The 20,422-nt window shown below is 42.6% G+C and overlaps 1 protein-coding gene and 1 long non-coding RNA gene across 8 annotated transcripts in view; one reads left to right on the plus strand and one right to left on the minus strand.

Annotated features, from left to right (window-relative positions):
• The window catches only part of LOC115099174, a 174,068-nt gene extending 159,965 nt beyond the window's left edge, over positions 1 to 14,103 (minus strand). For 3 of the 6 annotated variants that reach the window (XR_003858705.1, XR_003858700.1, XR_003858703.1), the window contains exon 1: positions 13,359 to 13,616. This is a non-coding gene — a long non-coding RNA (uncharacterized LOC115099174). Of the gene's footprint in view, positions 1 to 12,260; positions 12,565 to 13,358; positions 13,617 to 13,863 lie in introns of those variants that run through there. The other 3 variants (XR_003858701.1, XR_003858702.1, XR_003858704.1) reach the window with 3 other exon arrangements.
• Positions 14,104 to 14,126: 23 nt separating this feature from the next.
• Positions 14,127 to 18,027, plus strand: HES1 (hes family bHLH transcription factor 1). Of its 2 annotated transcripts, XM_029616573.1 has the most exons (5): positions 14,127 to 14,366; positions 15,315 to 15,471; positions 15,590 to 15,685; positions 15,995 to 16,082; positions 16,530 to 18,027. In XM_029616573.1, exons 2-5 carry the CDS (start codon positions 15,364 to 15,366, stop codon positions 17,051 to 17,053), a joined length of 816 nt encoding a protein of 271 aa, XP_029472433.1. In that variant the 5' UTR covers positions 14,127 to 14,366; positions 15,315 to 15,363; the 3' UTR covers positions 17,054 to 18,027. The 2 variants fall into 2 exon arrangements, with proteins under 2 accessions (XP_029472433.1, XP_029472432.1); XM_029616572.1 differs by lacking the exon at positions 14,127 to 14,366 and having other exon boundaries at positions 15,076 to 15,471.
• Positions 18,028 to 20,422: the final 2,395 nt, after the last annotated feature.

Genomic DNA, 20,422 nt, shown 5'->3' on the forward strand with positions numbered 1-20,422 from the left:
GTGTATATAATTATAAAGGGAGTGCATGTGTATAGGTGTAATGAACTAGAAAAACAGCCATAAGCAACCATAATCTGAATCAAAATTAAAAAACCAAATGAAAAAAAAATGAAAAAAACAAAACAAACCAGGGTGTATAGAACATGATAAAAACTGTATAATGGACAAAACTGAAAAAAATAAACTAAATAAATCAACAAACAAAATACAGTGAATTTGAAAGAAAATTCGAATTGGATAAAAATACTAAAAGGCAGTAACTCTGTAGTTAATATCTCCAAGAGGACACTTAATTTAGAAGAAATTGCTATTTTAAACAAAGGTTTATCCTTTGTCCCTACGGGGAATTACAATGCGTTCAGAACAAGAATTGATCTTTTTAAGTTCACGAGGAGATTAAAAATTATGGAGATATTTTCAACTAGACCTACTATGTCAGACAATTCCATAGTGAGACCTAATAGTAAATGGATGCCTAGCGGACCGATTAATCCTATTATACATACATTTGAAACTCTAGTACTTAAAGACATTGCAGAAAAAGAAAAGATGTTCAAATACAAACATAATATCACAAAAGGTGAGAGGAAAGCTTTGAATAGCCCCTGAGGCAGCTCATAGAGCGAAACTCGGCCAGAGTCCTTAAGAGTTGGTTCCTACAGAAAAATGTTAAATCATTATAGCCACATCATGCCTTATAGTTTCAAATAAGGGGAGAGCATGTGATAAAAGTGAAGCATCATGAGAAGTAGAAAACACAGCATACTACAGTATTAACATCCACTTATTTATTTTTTATTTTATTTAGATTTATATTCCGCTTTTCGCACTTTTTTCAGCGCTTCAAAGTGGATTACATTCAGGTACTGTAGGTATTTCCCTAATCCCAGAGGGCTTACAATCTAAGGGCCTGATTTACTAAGCCTTTTCTCCCATTCTGTGTTTGCACCTGAGGCAATGGAGGGTAAAGTGACTTGCCTAAGGTCACAAGGAGTGACAATGGGACTCGAACCCTGGTCTCCTGGTTCTCAGCCCATTGCTCTAACCACTAGGTTATTCCTCCACTCCGCTCATTATCTGCCTGAAAAACAAAGAAGGAAACGTAACATGCCAGAAGGTTTATGGTATCCTTACTATAACAGGCCAGCTCTGTCACTCTGTCAGTGGTTGCCCAATACTGAGATGCATGTATACGTGGTCAGCACAGCCAGAGGTCTGCACATGTGTATCCTGCATGTAGCATGCAGTTTACAAGCTGGCCACAGCCTGACAAAATAGAAAAGCGGAGAGGCCAGAGGCCATTGGCAGAGCCTAGCCCGTTGGTAGCCAGAGAGCAGAGAGAACCGGACGACCTAAAGTAAGGTGTCAGAGGAGGTTCCCACCCCCCCTGCCGGCAGAAGGAGAAAGATCCAAGTGGGGCTGGGGTCAATGAGAGGGGAGGGAAGTGACCTTTTTCCCTGTCATTATTGACAGGATTTTCTACTACTGTTAATATAATAAACTATGAATAACCCACTAGCTACCCAACCCCCTTTAGAGCAGATCAACAGTCCACGAACTACTACCATTATGTAAAATTTAAAAAAATATATATTTTTTACATTTTTTTAAATATATTGATTGCTTAGCACAAACAGCCTAAGTGATACACATAAAATCATTAGGGATGTGCATTTGTTTTCAACAAAATAGACAATGGCAACAACATTGTCTATTTCTTCCCCTCTCACCAGTTACCCCTCCCCCCACCCAAACAGACTCACACCAGGGGAATTCAAAATATGCATATCCCAAAATGCCATGTCCCCTTTCCTAAAATACAAAGGGATTGGCAAATTGTAAATATGCATTTGCATTACATGCTTTTGCTGACTAGAACTTGATGCTATTAATACATCACTTGTTGTTTACACTTGTTACCAGGCTCTGGCCATCCCCCCACAAACATCACCTTGCAACCTTGGCAACACAAACAAGTAACTAAGGAGACAGCCAATGGGAATGCAGAACCATAACTCTAGCTGACGAACTGCTCCCCAATTGACACTTTTTAACTTATTGGTAACATATCTAGTGCGTCTGAAATTGGAGAAACCCAAAATAAACACCTCCCGAACCATTTTAAAAACAAAATCAAAACCTGAAACAAAAATGGCATGAAAAAAAAAAATCAGTTCATATCCCTAAAAATCATTCAAATCCAAAATGTTGAACAAAACAATATATATCACAGCACATAATTATGAAGTTCCTTGAGTTTAATTAGTAACTAAAAGGATCGTCTCAAACTGATATAATGACCATTGTTCTTACAGAGAAGCCTGCTTGTAAAGAAATGTTTTCAGGAGTCCTCTGAATGTCTTTAAACAATCACACCATTGTAATTCCATAGAGAAGGAATTCCACAGGACAGGAGCCACCACAGAGAAGGCACACTTTCTGGTCACAGAGAGGCAAGCACACCTCATGGAGGGGACATCAAGTAGGCCTCTCTCTGATGACCCTAACAAACGAGACAGCTGATACAGTTTGAGGAGGGCATTGAACCATGGACAGAACCCAAAGGGAGATAATGTAGACCCATAAGTGTAGGTGTGATATGCTCATTACATTTCACACCAGTAACAAGACACGAGACAACATTCAATAATCGCTGTAAAGGTTGTAGGGAAATATCTGGAAGACCTAGGTAAAGACCCTTACAGTAATCAATTAATGGAAATATTACACATTTTACAATGTTATATGCATATAAAAATGATAGAAAAATGGTACTTATTAATACTTATTAGTTTCTGTAAAAGTGGCCACCAGAAGATCCATTCCATATCATTGTACAACTGAGGACAGATGAACTGAAGGAGATGAGGAAGGGCGTATTATGCAGGTTCTGCAGCTTCTGCCATGGTCAGCCTAGCCATGGATGAAACCAAATGATGGATGTGTTTTTACAGCCCAGAGCTGACCACAAGGGTGACAGAAATAAGCAAACTGTGGTAGCCTTGCAAAAAAAGCACACAGATTTTCATAGCTGATTGGCCATCCGATCATACTGATTGGGATGAAGTGCTGACAGTATCAGAAGGGCAGGTGGTGGGATAGCATGTCCTTCTTAACTGCCTTCCTTAGGCATAACTGAATGTTCATGTTCTTGTATGGTCCTAGGCAGCCATGGCCCTTTACCTATCCTGTGCTAAGTTGTTCAGTCTAGTGAAAGGAATGGTCCTCCTTGAAGAGCAGAGTTAATCATGAGAAATGAAGTGAGAGAAAGGTAAAGTGTCTCTTTGTTAACTCTTCTATAGCATTCTGTTCAACTTCCTTGTAACTATGACAGCATTTATTCCACCAGGAATGAAAGTTTTCTTGTTTTCTTTAATTTTTACTCCTTGTCGCCTAATGATGAGTAGGGTCATGTAAGCGGTTTGGAGCATGCTTAAATGAGAAAGTGCAGAAACTGAAGCATGGGCAAGCATTTTTGGCTTCTTGCCCTTAGTCTGAAATGGCATCACAGGGGGAAAATGCTCATTGTCCTTCCTCCAATCCATTCTTGGTTGTTTGTTTTTTTTAACCAAGAATGTGATTAATTTTGGCCATGGGTATTTCTATGTCCTGATTTTGGGTGAACCAAACCCTTTATGACCAAAACACATCATGCTAGCACAACATACAAGGGAGGTCCCTACACCACAGAGCTTCCTATATAGGTGCACGGAAAAGTGACAAAGTTCGTGTGTGGGGAAGCTGATTAATCGACTATGAGATCAATCCTCCGAAGAAATGCTAATAGAAGCTTCTAACTAGTCTGAACATAACACACTATATACTGAGGTTAAATAGTATTGTGCCTAGACTCTCATGGCCCCAGGTGAACTTTTAATAATAGGCCTTCCTTTGCCAGAAATAATACTAACCAGAATAACGAGACACAGAGCCGGAAGCTGTCAAACGGATGGTGGATGTCAGGAGTTACACTGAATACTAGGCATACAACCCTATACTTATAACCTTAGAATCTGTACTTGCAGGGAAAAGAGTGTACATGAAATACATCATTGTTTCAAAAATGGTGAATTGAAAATTCCATTACCTGCCACTGAGGTTGATAGTCTGCAAGAAAATTCAAAATATTCATCTACACAAAGAAAAACAAATTGCTTAACAGAAAAAAAAATTCCATTTGGCTTGCAAACAATAATGAAACCTAGGTCTCCATGCTAGCATTTTTCAGTTCCACCTGTGAATTGCATCTTTCAGTAAAATGTGGGCTTTTTATACCACTGTACACACTTTTACAACTTGTCAGTCCTCTGGGCTTCCTGTACAAAGTGGTCACATCAAACCAATGGCGTTCCTCTGGTCAAATAATCTTCTCCTCCCAGCAAAATTCTGCCTCACTGAAATCGCTTTTATAGAGCAAACAGGGCAGCTTCACAGAGATAATACATCTGGGGGTTCTGTCACATGCTAATAATATGGGGGAGGGAAGGACACACTTTTCACTAGTTGCTGAGGTGGAAGGTCCATGGGTACTATTATACCCTCATACCTTGTAAGCTAACTTTCAAAAAGAAACTGCTTAAGGAGTTTCTACAAGCAGAGAAACTGGAGCAAAACTATATGTGTGGATTTCATATGCAGTTTATTCCAACATAACCACCATAACCCCCGGGAATATCTCTTTTTAATCCAGCTAAGACTGCACACCATGTGAAAATACACATATATTTTTCCCAGTTAACCTGAGTGGCAATTTTCAGCCTGGCGGGGAGGGGAGGGATTTAGACAGTAACTCAATTCCCAACTGGGGCCTGATTTTCATAATATTTGCATGTATAAAATCCATGAAAATGTTATGCACAGAAATGGCTGTACTAAAATAGCCCTGGGCTAAATTCTGAACAAAGCTTCATGCGTACTTTTACGTAAAATGGCAAGAGGAATTCTGAGAGTTGGGGGGGAGAGACAGAGTTGGGGTGGAGTTCACACTTACATGCACACTTTCTCATTTTTAAAAATTATGCACATAAGTTCATCCACCCACGTTATGCCCAAGATAGAGCAGGTGTAACTGTGCAAATGAGCTTGTGCGTGAACTCAGGGCCACAGCCTTACTCCCTTCAGCCTGTGTCCCCAGGAAATCCAACTCAAAAGGAGCTGTGATGACATGAAGGATGCATGCAATTATCAGCACATTGCACTGGCTTCTCCTCTAACATTTTTGCAGTGTCTATGGCCAAGAAGACTGTTGAAGTCAGAAAGTTTTGCAGTTTAAAGTGCACAGAAGACCCAAGGAATCAAGACAATTTTTGCTAAAAGAATGATGCCCTAGGTCTGATGTGAGATTGAATTTGTTCCATATTCAATTTTAAATATGGATTCAGAACCTACTTAACTTCCATCTCTGAAGCCTCTCAAAATGGAAGCTCTTGACAACAGGGTGAGGCAAAGCCTATGTCCCCAGGAAATCCAAATCAAAAAGAGCTGTGATGAAAAAGGATGAGCAGTAGTTTTATATAAAACATGCTGTCCAGGGCAATTTTCAATGTCATTTACATGGATAAATAGCGAAAACGCCTGACCCCACTGTGGCTAAAAAGCACGCATGTTGTTCTATGATGTGGAAACAGGGGAGAAGGGGAAATGGGAAGCATACGGCTGCCTCAGTTAACCAAGACCCTGCTTGCATTTACATTAGAGCTACAAGAAAGGCAAGGCAAATTTCCTCATTGTACCTCGAAAATGCACCTCAAGGTTCAACAAACCAAATCAACTAGAACTTTTCCAGGTTCATTCAATTCTTAGCCAAACCGTTTTGAAGATTAAGAGTGTGATCTATTATGAGATTTTAAATGGCATTTTCTGGCAAATTGATTTTTCAATAGGTAAAAGGAGAAACATAGGTTATCATTCATGTTTGCTCTTCTTGTATCACTGCAAAGATTTTTGACACAAAAAAATGTGACAGATGACTATGGGAATGAATTGCATTGCATGTTTGGATTGTATATGGGTTCACAGGGACCTTTTTGCACATCCACTGGTTTCTGTGTCTCACTTTAATTTAGCAGCTTCCTTTTCCTGGTTATTTAAGGATATCCTCTTTAACTGTAATATATCTGAGGTCAGGCCACTGTCATCTAGTCCTGTAGTTGCCTGGGCATGTCCATGTCTTGCAAAGAGATGGATGCACTGCCACAAAACCTGCAGCTCTATGGCCAAGACTGGCAGCCTGATACAGGCCTTATATGTTGACCAAAACTTGGAAAATGGATACTTTATGGGTGTATATTACAATTATTTCATATTTCTCTGAATAAGGTGTGCTCAGATCCCATTTCCCAGTAGCCTAGACTAAAATGGGGCACTTTTAGTTAAGACAGTCAGTTTTTTCCTGATTACTTTTTTAGTCCTTTTATTTGACTCAGATGAATAAAATGGGTTTAAATATAAGGGGCATCCCTCACTTGGGTTAAAAATTAGGTTTTTTCTTTCAGACATGAAATGTATCCTTAAGTGGAAAATAGTAACAAAGTAAAGCCCTCTCACTCTTCTGTGTATCTCGTAATTATGAAATGTTAAATACACAATATCCCCACTTCAGGGAGGGAATGAAAGAGATGAGCTGTTTCCTCCCAGTGAAATCGCAGTGTAAGTGGAGGGGTCGGGCAAAACTGCTCATATACCATCCAGACCCTGTAGCACGCACAGCTGCCTGCCTGACCCAGTTTCTGGAAGGAGACACCATGGTAGTCCTGGGGGGTTTTTTGTCAACAGGCTGTGATGTATTTCTTGTATTTCCAATCCCAACTGAAAATCAATTGAAAGACAGGACTGCAGGAACTGCCAACAGTCTCCTGTGTCATGTGGAACCCCTGGAAATGTGCCGTATCCACCTTCATTCTGTGCAAAATTCAGTTCAAAGGTGCATAAAAACGTCAGGCAGAGGAAAGAATCTCCCTAGCATAAAGCTACAAATATCGAGTCACCCCAGCTGCTTTTTTCAGAGCTTTTTTTCAGTGCAGTTCTGGTCGACGTATCTCAAAAAAGATATAGCAGAACTACAAAATGCCATGGCCCGGTTGTCAGCTCCAGATATTTGGCCGTCTGCATGGCTCATGACTTTTGAAGAGCAGAGGCCTTTATGTATTCATGGTTTAAGCAAGCTAAATCAGGAAGCTGTTGAAATTGTCAAAACTGTGGTAATGGCTCTTATAAAGCAAATCTGCATACAGCTGTAGCTTTTAAAGCTGCAATTTCCTCTTGTGCAGAGGGAGGTGGACACAGCAATTGGGGCTGTATGTAGGTGGCTTGTGTGGATTGGGGGCACTTTGATGGGTATGTTTTCCTACCTTTGTTGTTCTCAGGGTCTCTGAAAAAATGTTATCAGGTGATACATACAGGGTTGGTCCCTTCCAGGGGCAGAAATATTAGCAAAAAAGGAGAGACAGAGAAGATGACTAAGGATTAGTCAGCAATTTATGGGAATCTGAGTGTGAGAAATCAGTCAAGCAAAGGGGAAAAAACTTTTTTTTTTTTTTTTTTTTTTTTTTTTTAAATCCTCAGGTACCATTTCTATTTTTTAAACTAACCTACACAATACTCCAATTAAGCACATAAAAGGAAGTTATTCACTTTGAAGCCAAAAAAGCAGTGGCTTCCTTGAGAGTTGCTTGAAGTTTGGATTTTATGATTTAGAGCTGGAAAGGGGAGTGATGAGGGAGGTGATCAAATTCACATAGGACATAAAATTGTCTGATCACTTGCCAGTTGTGAAGAACTGAAAGAGGACCTTGCGAGACTGGGGGAATTGAGCATCTAAATGGAAGATAAAATTTAATGTGGACAAGTGCAAAGCAATGCATATAGGGAAGAATAATCCAAACTACAGGTACACACTGCTGGGTTTTGTATTAAGTGTCACCACTCAGAAAAGGGATATTGGAATCATTATGGACAATCTCTAAAATCCTTAGACTGCGGCTGCAGTTCAAAAAGCAAACAGAATATTAGATATTATCAGGAAAGGAATGGAAAACAATACAGAGGTTATTATAATGCCTCTGTATCAATCCATGGTGTGACTGCACCTTGAGTACTGTGTGCAGTTCTGGTCGACGCATCTCAAAAAAGATATAGAACTACAAAAAGGTACAGAGATGGACGACCAAAAAATGATAAACAGGATAGAACGGCTCCCCTGTAAGATGAGGAAAAGAGACGGCTGAGCAGATATATGAAGGAGGTTTATAAAAATCATGAGTGGGGTGGAACGGGTTAAACAGGGACGGTTATTTATTCACCCTATCCTAGGAGGCACTTTATGAAATTACCAAGTAGCACATTTAAAACAAATTGGTGCACAATTAAGCTATGGAATTTGTTGCCAGAGGATGTGGCGAAAGCAAAGCAGTCAATGTAGCTGGGATTAAAAAGGGTTTAGATAACGTTCCTGAAGAAATAGTCCATAAACCACTATTTAGCCATGTAGACGGGAAAAACACTGCTTATCCCTGATTATCAGCAAGTAGAACTGGATCTATTGAGAAAGAATGTTGGGCTAGACAGACCTTTGGTCTGACCCAGCAAAGCATCTCCTATGTTCTTAATCAAACATACATGGCCATGACCAGACAAAATGCGAATTAATGTATGATGAAAATCAAAGCAACTGCAGAATGTATCCAGTAATCTAGCCACTGAACACACATTTGTCCTGCAATTCAAGTCTGCAGAAAAGCTCATCACTACAATAAGAACCCACTCAGACTAGTGGTCTCTTCCTGGATGGCTCAGCCACGCAATCCAGTGCCAAACCCCTGCAGAAATTCAATGATTTTGTGGCACTGAGACCTAACCAGTGAAGGGTTCCTTCTTTTACTACAACTAATTATTACTCAAATGACAAAGAAAAAAAAAAGCAGAAACTCATTTACCAATGGCAAGAACTTGGCTTGCCAGCTGCGCTTTAGGTGCCCTGCGTGTGGGATAATGTGCAAGCAGTCTGCATGATGAAGGTTCATACTAACAGGCCAATACAGTACAGTGCGCTCCGACAGAGTGCACTGTTAGCCGGCATTTGGACGCACGTTTTGGACGGGCTAGCTTTACCCCTTTATTCAGTAAGGGGTAATAGCGCGTCAAAAACGCACGTCCAACCCCCCCTCCCCCCCCCCCGAACCTAATAGCGCCTGCAACATGCAAATGTATTTTGATGGCCCTATTAGGTATTCCCGCGCGATTCAGAAAGCAAAATGTGCAGCCAAGCCCCACATTTTACTTTCAGAAATTAGCGCCTACCCAAAGGTAGGCGCTAATTTCTCCGGGCACCGGGAAAGTGCACAGAAAAGCAGTAAAAACTGCTTTTCTGTGCACCCTCCAACTTAATATCATGGCGATATTAAGTCGGAGGTCCAACTTAATATCATGGCGATATTAAGTCGGAGGTCCCAAAAGTTTAAAAAAGTAAAAAATTTAAAATGGGCCCGCAGCTGGCGGGTCGAAAACCGGACGCTCAATTTTGCCGGCTTCCGGTTTCCGAACCAGTGGCTGTCAGCGGGCTCGAGAACCGACACCGGCAAAATTGAGTGTTGGCTGTCAATCCCGCTGACAGCCGCCGCTTCCGTCAAAAAAGAGGCGCTAGGGACGCGCTAGTGTCCCTAGCACCTCTTTTTACTGCCGGGCCTAATTTCAATAAATTAAAATACTGAATCGCGCGCACAGGAGAGTGGCCTGTGCGCACGCTGGGAGGGCAAGTGCACAGGCACAGGCCACGCTCGCCTGCTCTCCCGCGATTTTACTGTATCGGCCATAAGTAAGAAAAAAGTGTCCCCTCTTCTTTTGGGATTAAAAATGAGAATGCAATTCTCTTCTAGGACCTGATTTTTCTCTCCCAGATACAGAATAGCAGAAAAGTTTTAGTAAATCAGGCCCTTAATCTAAACATGGATGAATTACAGCTAGAAATGGCTACGAGTAAAAGCTGGACTGAGGACAGAGTGTGGAGCTGCAGGTTCAGTCCCTGCGTCCACCTGCATGTGACATGGAGCAAGTCAAGTAATCTCTTCTCAAACATACACGGTAAGATCTGAGTCAAGGGCACAGTAAATCTTACCTAATCTGGACCAATGAGTCCACATAAATAATAAATAAAGAGATTCTGGTGTCATCACTGGGAAACAGACCTTTATCTATTTGTAAATGATGCTTTACCGCAGACTCATCTGCTATTTTGTGACCTTGAATAATAAGAAAGCACCAAACTTTGACAAATTAGGTTTTACAAACTTTGTTCCTTGGCTGCATCACATCCTCTTTGGATCTTTTTCCTAAAGCTCCTTTCTTATCTTGCTGTATTTCCTATTTTATATTTACCCATGTTCTGGAATGCCAGATGTGAATTTTTGTAGATATTTTCCTTCTCCGAGTCTACCGGGGCAATGTGCTGGAGGGGTCCCATCTAACCAGAGGCAGCTCTAGAATGAGGCAGAGTGAGGCAGCCACCTCAGGTGGCACAATTTTGAGATGGCAAAAAATAGCCTGATGTGCAAGAGACTGGTCAGGGAGTGATTGATGTGACACAGAGAGACTGGTTGGGGGGGGGGGGGGGGGGGGCTAGTGTGAAAGTGTGAGAGAGAGAAATTGGCCTTGAGTCTGGGTGAGGCAACAGGTGTTGCCTTCAGCTGCCTCTGCATCTTAACATTGTTAAAATGAGGAGCATCTCACTGCCCCAAGCAAAGCTGGTGAGAAGAACCATTTGATTGGAAAGTCACAGCACGTGAGTGAGTTTGTGCTGCATCTAGGCTGAGCAGAGGGCCAATTTTCAAAGCCCGGGTAAAACAGCCTGGCTGAGAATTGCCTTCCTTGGGCTGGCAAAAAGCAGGTAGAGGGGCTGATGCAATAAGATGCACATTGAAAACGAGCACGCAGCCACATCCTCTGGGCACCCAATGCAGTATTTAAACAAGGGGCTGCATAAAAAAAAAAAAGGATGCGCTAGGGAAGAATTGTGCAGCTTTAGTTCTCAAATGCATTGGGCGCACATAATTTCAATGGGAACTCAATACGAGCATCCATTTTTATCCCGTTTCTTCTGGCCGATTTTGCTGAGGTTGCTAAAGTCGCCCATAGCTAAGCACCTTGCTATGGTTGTCTAAACTGAGTGTCCAGAAGATTCTTTTTTTAAATCAAACCAATATACATTTATTTTTCAACACCACAAGCAGTAAATTTAAGTGTCATAACGATACTAAGTAGGAGAAACCACAGAGGACCATATTTTTTAATTTCTCATGAGCCCTTGACTCATGGATTGACTTTACACCAGCTCCAGGGTGGAGTTAAATTTGTCATGTTAAAAAGTGTGGATTTAAAACAAATTGGTGCACAATTAAGCTATGAATTGGGGCACCCAGCGATTTTCTGCATTGGGGCTAATAGCCTCCTCTACATGGAATTTACATGCAATGGGCGCTATTGGCTTCGCATTTGTTTGGACGCACTAATCTCATCGCATTTGGTGCTAGTTTAGCCCGTCCAAAATGTACATTGAATCTCATGTAAACCTGTGCACTAATCTGGGTGCACTTTATTGCATAGGCAGTTCCACAACACCTTGCCTTTCACCACCTTAAATAGCAGAACGTTCCCAGGAGGTGTGGCTAGCTAGGGAAGAGGGAAACCGCATAGGTGCAGTCCATTTTCAAATGCACTTGCTGCCTCCCTCTCCGCCGCAGCAATCCAATGCTTTCAGTACGCTCACTATTTTTGTGGCTGCCAATTTTGAAAGGGAAAGGTCCTACATGGTTTCCCTTCATTAAACTGGCAGCAACCTAGGCGGAGACTGCAAACATGGGCTATTATTCTATATTCCCGCCCCCCAAATGTAAGAATTGACTTGGAAAAGCCACTCTGTTACTTATTTATCCATGATGGGAACTGCCGAACCAAACTTCTAAAAAATATATAAATATTGTCTTCTCAAATACAAAATTAAACTCAAGATAACAGAGTAAGAGATCTTACTTGTGTGTGCCTTTTCCCCCCTGCCCCTTGCTAGAGCTAAAATGTTAATCACCTTAAAACATCATTATTTGGTTATCTGGTTTAATTTAACTAACTTAAATGTTTACTATTCGCCTCAGCTACAATAACGATTAGTTCAATGACCATGTCTTATGAGAGAAAAAAAAAAAGGTTTGGGTTTTTTGTTTTTTTTTTAACAGTCTACAAATTCGTTTTGGCATGAAAGGGTTTGTCCTGACCTGAGCTGGGATTTCTTGCGGCAAATAAAGTATTCGCGTCTCAGCTCAGCGGCTCCGCCAGGGGCGTGTTTATGGCTCCCCCTCGACCTGTAACTGCATCGCTACGGACTCGCACTTCTGTTTGTGTACCCTCGTCTTTGTAGGTTTGTTTGGGAGAACTTATCAGGTTACCAAAGTCACTAAGTTCTCCTTTCCAAAACAAAACGTTTCTGAAAAGAAGCCCTCATTAGCAGGGCAATTAACATGTTTTGTAAACACGCTAGGGTCCCGTTGCCCCCATAGCTATATTTTGAGCCGTTTTAAATCCAAGTTCCCATCCTAGCTCCGACACATTTACGGTAGTTTTTAGAAGCTGACAGCTAACCACTTATTCAAATAAATGTGTGACTCCTTTTATGTCTGGGGAAAAGTAAAAACCGCAGTATTTATTCAGTTCCAACAGCCAATTTTAGTAATTTGATTTTTGTTCTTTGATCTTAACTCAAGCCATTTGATTTAATGACAAAAATACGTACAAACTGGGGAAAAACATAGCCCCTTTATTTGGACGTATTTAAAATCATTAAGAGCTTTCTATAGCCGATGGTACCGTGTTAGTGTTAATGTTAAGTGCAAGCTGCCTGGGTGTGCATAGACCAGTAAAAAAAAAACAAAAAAAAAACAAACCAGTTATGCACAAAAAGGTGTCGCTTGTAAATGTCAGAATTAAAAACGAGTAAATCTATTTACAAAAGCTTAAACAGAAAGGAGGACGTGGCTGGGAGAGGCGATGGCCGGAGGGCAAGGGTAGGTCCCGCCGGTGGGAGCGGCCCAGGGCCCGCCACTACACCTTGTCGCGGCTGATTGCCCGCCACGTGTGCCACCCGGGCCGGGGCTCGTCCCTCCCACCTCATCCTAGAAAACCATTAACGAAACTGCGGACCAGGGCGCTAGCCCTGCCTGGCTAACTAATCGCTGCTTTTCTGCACCCTTTCACCGAACTGTGAAATTCCGTTTCAGAAAAAAAAAAAAAAAGAGTGACCTGTAATCCGCGTTCTCCTTGTTCGATCGCTTGCATTTTAACATTTTATTGATCCGCCTGTATTATCGACTCCTCACCTGCTTTACGATCCTTGAAGATGAAAAAAGGGTTAATGATTAGCCTTGCTTTGAATGGCTACAACTCACCAGGACAGCAGCTGATAAAGCACTGCGAAATACAGCCCATAGTGCTAGATCAGGGCTTAGTTTGTGTGTGCGTTAAACTGAAACACTTGTAATATCACATTCGCACTGACCGTCGCGAGAGTTACAAAGAAGCCACTGGAAGTAGCAACCTGCCACTGAACCTGGGTTTTATTGCAATGTGGACTGACCTGCCCGATTTCTTTGAAGGAGGCGGCATAGAAATAAAGATGAACAAAAAATATTAATTAGGCGATACCATTTTTATTGGGCTAACGTAAAGGTATTACCGTATTTCTACGCATTCAAGTGGATTAGCTCGCCAATCACCCCGTCTATCAGCAGACGGTAGAGATCAATTCCGGTGTGTTTGGAATCGTCCCGTTATCTTGTAAGGTCTCTGGGAGGCAGAAGGTGTGCAACTCATACACAAATTTACCTGGGCCAGAATTCATAAAATCAGAGTCCCGCAACAGGGACTGTTCGTCTCCCCCCGCATGGGCGGCTGCAGCCCTCGAGCGCCCCTGCCACTTCTCAGGCCAGACGAGGCGCTGCATCTTTTGGCCGGAGGGGCGCTGCGGCTCGCAGGGGGCGTGGTTTTCCCAGGCTTTTAACACAGCAGCTGCTATTTACCTTCTCCCTGTATAATATAAACCGCGCGCCCCCGCCTGCCTGCCTTCCTCCCTCCACGCAGCCGGGCGGCCCAACCTCAGCCGCGCCAGCAGCAGCAATAAAACATCCTGGCACGTGCTCCAGCTTCAGACCAGCGCTCGCATGCCGACAGATGTCAAAGTGCCCTACTTGCTGCAAGCCTTAAAGGCTCCCTGCGAGCGCAGTTGGCCTATTCCCCCCCCCCCCCCCAATCAAATTTTTACAGAAAGCACGGGATTTTTTTGTTGTTAAAGAGAAAGGATAAACGGCTAATATTAAGAAATGATGCAGGTAATTATTTGTGTCTGACTGCGCCCTGCTTTCCGCTTGCGAAAATCTGGGCCCCTGTCCCCCTAAGGCAAGAGACACAAAATTCCCCTTTTTTTCTTTACTGGTCACCTGAAGCTCGTTTTATTTTAGCTGAATTATGCTGATGGCTTGTAAAAGTCCCAGCGTGACCTGGATTTGATTTAAAATATATATAAAGATTTGGTGATTTAGCAGTGACTGGGGATGTTGTTCCGCTTGTTGCAAATATCCCGTAATTGTGCCGGTATGTGAGTGTTAAAAGATCATCCTAAACCATAGTGGCAAGTCCTCTCCAAATTGTATTGTATTGTTTTTCTAGTTGTCATGTTCTTTATTAATATTTACCAGGTAACCTGGGCTTTTCTCATCCTAGAAAGAAAAAAAAAATCCCGGGGGAGGAGGAGAGGTATGGAAGCCAAAGATGGGTACCTTTCGGCGCTTTCTACCGGCGGCCGGGCAGGTCGTGGAAAGGGTTAACGCGATTGATTGACAGGGCAGCCCGGGTGCCCCGAGCCCAGGCGCGCGCCATTGGTCACTGGGCCCTGCCCCTCGTAGCCAATGGCGAGGCGCCGTCCACGAGCAGAGCCGCGTGTCTCCGGCGCCGATTGGCTGAAAGTTACTGTGGGAAAGAAAGTTTGCGAAGTTTCACACGAGCCGTTCGCGTGCAGGCGGAGATATATAAAGAGGGAGCCAAGGCGAAGGGGGCAGCAGATAGGAGGCGAAGCTCGCTCCGATCACACTCCCTGCCCACAGCCCTGGCCTGGAATAACCGCGCGCAGCCGCGTCACCCGCATAAAGTGCAAGAGCTCCAAAGTTCCAGTGGGGACATTTTTTTTTTTTTTTTACTGCACATACGTTTTTATTGTTTTTTTTAATATATATAATTCATTCTTCCCCGCGCCCCCCCCCCCAAAAAAAACATTTTTCAAGGATCCTAATCGCAAAGTGTCGCTTTTGAGTGGAATTTGGAGAGGAGAACATGCCGGCCGATGTGATGGAGAAAAACTCCTCATCCCCGGTAGCTGCTACGCCAGCTAACATTCACTCAACGCCAGATAAGCCAAAGACTGCATCTGAACACAGAAAGGTAAACTAGAAGGCGAGGACAGCAGCGACTCTACATCCCCACTTCTGCTCCCTGGCCCCGTATACCGCACGGCTCGGTACCTGTTCGCTCATCCCGATCTCCTTTCTTGTATTTGCAGTCATCCAAGCCCATCATGGAGAAGAGGCGAAGAGCGCGAATCAATGAGAGCCTGGGCCAGTTGAAGACGCTGATCCTGGACGCACTGAAGAAAGATGTAAGTAACTAACATTTCTTGAACGGCAGCAAATAGGCTCTTCTACTGGAAGTTTTGGGGCTTGTAATAAGTTTAATGTCTTTGGGTGGGTATTGATGGGAAGTAGATCCATTTAAATGGTTTAATAAAAAAAAAAAAATAGAATGTATACCGTTTTTAACGTTGGCACTTCACAGATACTATATAGAGATTCCAAATCTACAGATTTTGTGTAATGTAGAAACACAACTGGATTGCTTATAATGGATTTTGTTAATATGTGAAAATATAGAGGGTTGTGATGATTATTGTCTCTCTCTCTCTCGACAGAGCTCTAGACATTCGAAACTGGAAAAGGCAGATATTCTGGAAATGACAGTCAAACACCTTCGGAATCTCCAGAGAGTGCAGATGACTGGTGAGTGTGTGTGTGTGTCTGTCTCTTTTCCCCTCTATCCCAATTTTTTTTTCTAGCTGATTTCTTCCAGACTTCCGTCTGTGGTTTGAATGGCATTCAGCTACATTTTACTGACTTGGCTCAGGCTGCCTTTCCCACGGTCCTGGCTTATTTATAGCTGTTAGTGTTCCGGGAAGGGGAGGGCAAGGAGAAATAAGCTAATTGGATCCAAAGAAAACTTTTTTTTATCTGAACATCTTTGATTTTTGCATGAATGAGCCAGGGAGGTGGGTGCAGCAGTTTGTCACAGTGGAATTCAAGGGCTGAGAGGGGTAACTCTAGCCTGCTGAGGTGCACAACTTCTTGCTCAAATGTATTTAGAAACTGTTTGTAGGTGTGCTGTATGTGTGTGTTTTGTTTCTTTTTTATGAACAGGGGCTAAAATTGCCACCTCCTTTTTCTTTTTAGCTGCTCTGAACACAGACCCCACCGTGCTGGGGAAGTACCGGGCTGGATTCAGTGAATGCATGAACGAGGTGACCCGCTTCCTGTCCACGTGCGAAGGGGTGAACACAGAGGTCCGGACCAGGCTCCTGGGGCACCTTGCCAGCTGCATGACTCAAATTAATGCCATGAACTATCCTGCTCAGTCTCAAATGCCAATACCAGCTGGAGCCCCTCACGCCTCCTTTGGCCAGCCTTTGGTCCAGATGCCTGGGACTCCTCCACAGGGTAGTGGGATGCCTCTAAACGGAGTGCCTTGCAAGTTGGGACCACCTTCGGTAGAAGCAGCCAAAGTCTATGGAGGGTTCCAGCTTGTACCAGCCTCTGATGGCCAGTTTGCCTTCTTGATCCCCAATACAGCCTTTGCACACAGTGGACCTGTTATTCCGGTTTACACCAACACAAATGTGGGCACAGGATTGCCAGCTGCAGTATCCCCTTCCAGGGCGCCCTCAATCAACTCCGATTCAGTCTGGAGACCCTGGTGAATAAAAAGGACTGAACAAATCATTTTGTACGGAGACTTAAAACAGACTTTAGTAAAAGTTGTCAAATTTTTTTTATTTTTTTTTTGTAGAGAAATTGTATTCAGAGTGAATGCGGATGCCCTATATTTGTATATAGTGACCTGTTCATATTGAATTGCGCCTTTTTTGTACTACAAAATTCAGAATTATCAGATTTCGTTTTTTTATACGAGACATCCTTCTTATGTGATGCCAAAGACATAACAAATGCTCTTAAACTTTCTTCCTTTTTGGAAGATTTTATTTGGAAAATAAAATTACAAATTTTGTATTATTTGGCTTACTGTTTCATCCTGGAGAAGACAACAGGCCCACTTCTGAATACCAGGGTCCTTTTTCTTCCTGCCTTCCAAAAGACCATTTTTAAAAATAAAAACTATGCATTCTTTAATGCTTTGCCCATATAAAAGTCTATGTAGCATCTTCTCACCTACTTTAGTAGGTGAACAGATTCCTACTAGGAAATCATTGCAGGAGAAATAGGTCTAACTTTTTACAGCCTCTTCTAGTTAAGACAAGGACTTTTGATTTACAACTTCAAATCTAATTGTTTTGTTAATCTACAGTTATCCAGTTAATACACATTCCATATGTCCAAATGTAGTCCCACACTCTCTTTCCAAATCATCAATATGCTAACATAAGTTTTATTTAACCTACAATAAGGAAACAGTTGCTTTTCCTCAGTTTTTGGAGTGATGTGAAAAATGAACTTTGGGGCCTCAGCTTTACAACTGACCTATTGTTCTTTGCCTACACAGCTAATTAGTTGACCTTACTTAGGAAAAAGTTCTCAAGCATTTGATACGTCACTCTGGAGCAAAGGTAAAGATATCAGGAGTTTCAGGAAGGGTCCCTCTCCGTTAGAAGTATTTTGCAGGCAAGTGAAGGCAACTTTAATTAGGCAGAAAGTCAGACCCCCTGGCTGTTGCAGGCTGTCTCTTCCCTAAGAGGGATCCTCTGGCTTTGGTGTGGTTGTGCCCCTTTCGCATGATACCAACCCCCCCAGTAGAAGGTGTGTGGCCATCTCTGGTTTCAGCTCACAACCTCCCCCCCCACCCAGACAAGTCAGAACTCGGGAATTCCTTCTTAAATCCCACCAGAAGAGACTTGTTGGATTTTGTCTGGATGGCCCAGGTGTTAGGCAAAGGAACACCATCAGGAGAAGGGAGACCAGACAGCTGACCCCCCCCCCCCCCCAACCCCCCCAATCTCTCTCTTTCCCTTACCATTTTTCATTTCCCTCCTCTGTCTCTTTCACCCTTCCCTCTCTCTCTCACACACACACAACTCCCATAGAAATCAACTTTTCAAAATGATTTGGAGTGCTAAGAACACAAATTTCCTCTCACTGGACACTGTGAAGGAATCTGCTCACGACTGAGAGTGCACAAGTATCCTATGCACCCACAGAGCTGGTCTGTGTGCTCCCTCCGTATAATGGAGGCCAAAGGAAAAGTAGGCCACAGGTCATTCCCTTACTGAGACATTTTTAATATACAATATTTGGTGATAGTTTATCAAGCCAAGGACCCTTATGATTTAGCAGAAGAAAATATATTCCTACATGCCCTACTCCCTCCTAGCTTCCTCTCCCTTATCTGTTATCTCTCTCTTTTCTCCTCTTTCCCTGGCCTGGTCTCTCCTTCCCCTTATCTTGGACTCCTCCTCATCTCCTTATTGTCCGATTGGCCTCCTCCCTCCCTCCCCTCTCTGGCCTACTCAGTGCAGCCCTTTTTCCAGTAGACGGGATGGGGCACAAGGGTCAGTCCAGGGTTTTCCTAACAAAGATCAGTTTCTCTTTCTTATTTCAAAATAATACAAATAGACCCTATCCCCCTCAACTGCACTCTTAGCTGGAATTTTTGGTAATAAAACATAATGAAAATCCCTGAAAATTTTTTGCATTCCTGTAATCTATAGTAATGGCACAATTTAACATTTTGATTCAGTTTAGGGACACATTCAGCCAGAGTTTCCTGCATCCAAGGGCGGTGGGGGTCCTTATTCAGTACGAGAGATGCTCCAAGTTCGTTCCGATGAGGGTATGGAAAAACGCTGAGATGGACAAAGCTCTTTTGTAAGAACTGCGGGAAGCTCATTTTTGACTTAAGGTTCTCCTTCCCCTTTTGTCCGCTTCATGCTGCTGCCTGGCGGCTCTTGTTGATATACAAATAATTGGGCACTTGATTTATTAAGGAATACCAATTAAAACCATTTGAATGTAAGCGCCCATCCTGTACACCCAAAGCTGAGCTATCTTATCAGGGTTTACTTCCGCAGCGATGATTTAGGAATTAAAAATATGATATGGTTTTTCAGCAATGCAGAGAGGCTGTGACTGATTCATTTTAAAGGACCAATAAAAAAAAAAAAAACAAAGATGCTGCAGTAGAACTTTTGCGCACTCCAGCATAGGAGGAAGGGAAGCTGTGTGATCTGGAAACTCGGGTACATTTTTTTTTTTTTTTTTTTTTTACTGGTCCTTAAATCGCAACCTTTTAAAATCCCACTTTTCTCCAGGACCAAAAGGGCCACTGAACTGCTCTATAGAAATACACTGAAGGGGAAACCTGTTGTGGAAAGTCATGGGAACAAAAACATTTGATTATTTTAAATGTCTGAGGGGGATTGTAGTAACATGAAAGTAGCTGATGATAGATAAGGGGTAGCCAAAATGGCCCAGTTGATCCTTATCTGGTTCTCTACCATTTTGTAGAAAAATATAAATTCCCCCAGTTTAAACCACCACTAGCTCCCCACAATCCAATGAGCCTAAGCTGAATATTTTTAATGGCACTTTTCATTTCACGAATACAATAAGGTAAATGATTGAAGAACTGTAATCAATCAGGACAAATCTATTGGCAGATATGGTAGAGCCTGCAGAACAGCTCCGATTCTCCTTCCGTGGACCGCTTTAGTAGCGCTAATTCAGAATAAAGGCACCAGCATAACTCAAGCCTGCCCCCAGCAGGTTTTCTTACCAATCTCAGGGTTTTTCTCTGCCCAAACCTTGCCGTTCCCTCCCATCAATAGCTGTAGTACAGATACAAAGCTAGAGATTTCTTATAAGAACCCAACAAGATCGATTTCAATGTTGTTAAGCGCTTTCCAGTGTAAGCAAGGGTAATGGGATGAGGAATTATTTGTGTAGAAAATAAGGGCTTGGGTATCCTAGACAAAAATGTTCTTCAAATAGGAAGAAACATATGGAAGATATGAAGGAAGTTTTAAGAAGCCGAATGATCAACCAGCAGGATTTTTTTCCCACGGGAAGATCCCACAGACACTTTTCAGAAGATGTTACTGTACTACTGAAATACTTTA

This window comes from Rhinatrema bivittatum, chromosome 9 (genome assembly GCF_901001135.1).
Source record: "Rhinatrema bivittatum chromosome 9, aRhiBiv1.1, whole genome shotgun sequence".
Classification (NCBI taxonomy): Eukaryota; Metazoa; Chordata; class Amphibia; order Gymnophiona; family Rhinatrematidae; genus Rhinatrema; species Rhinatrema bivittatum.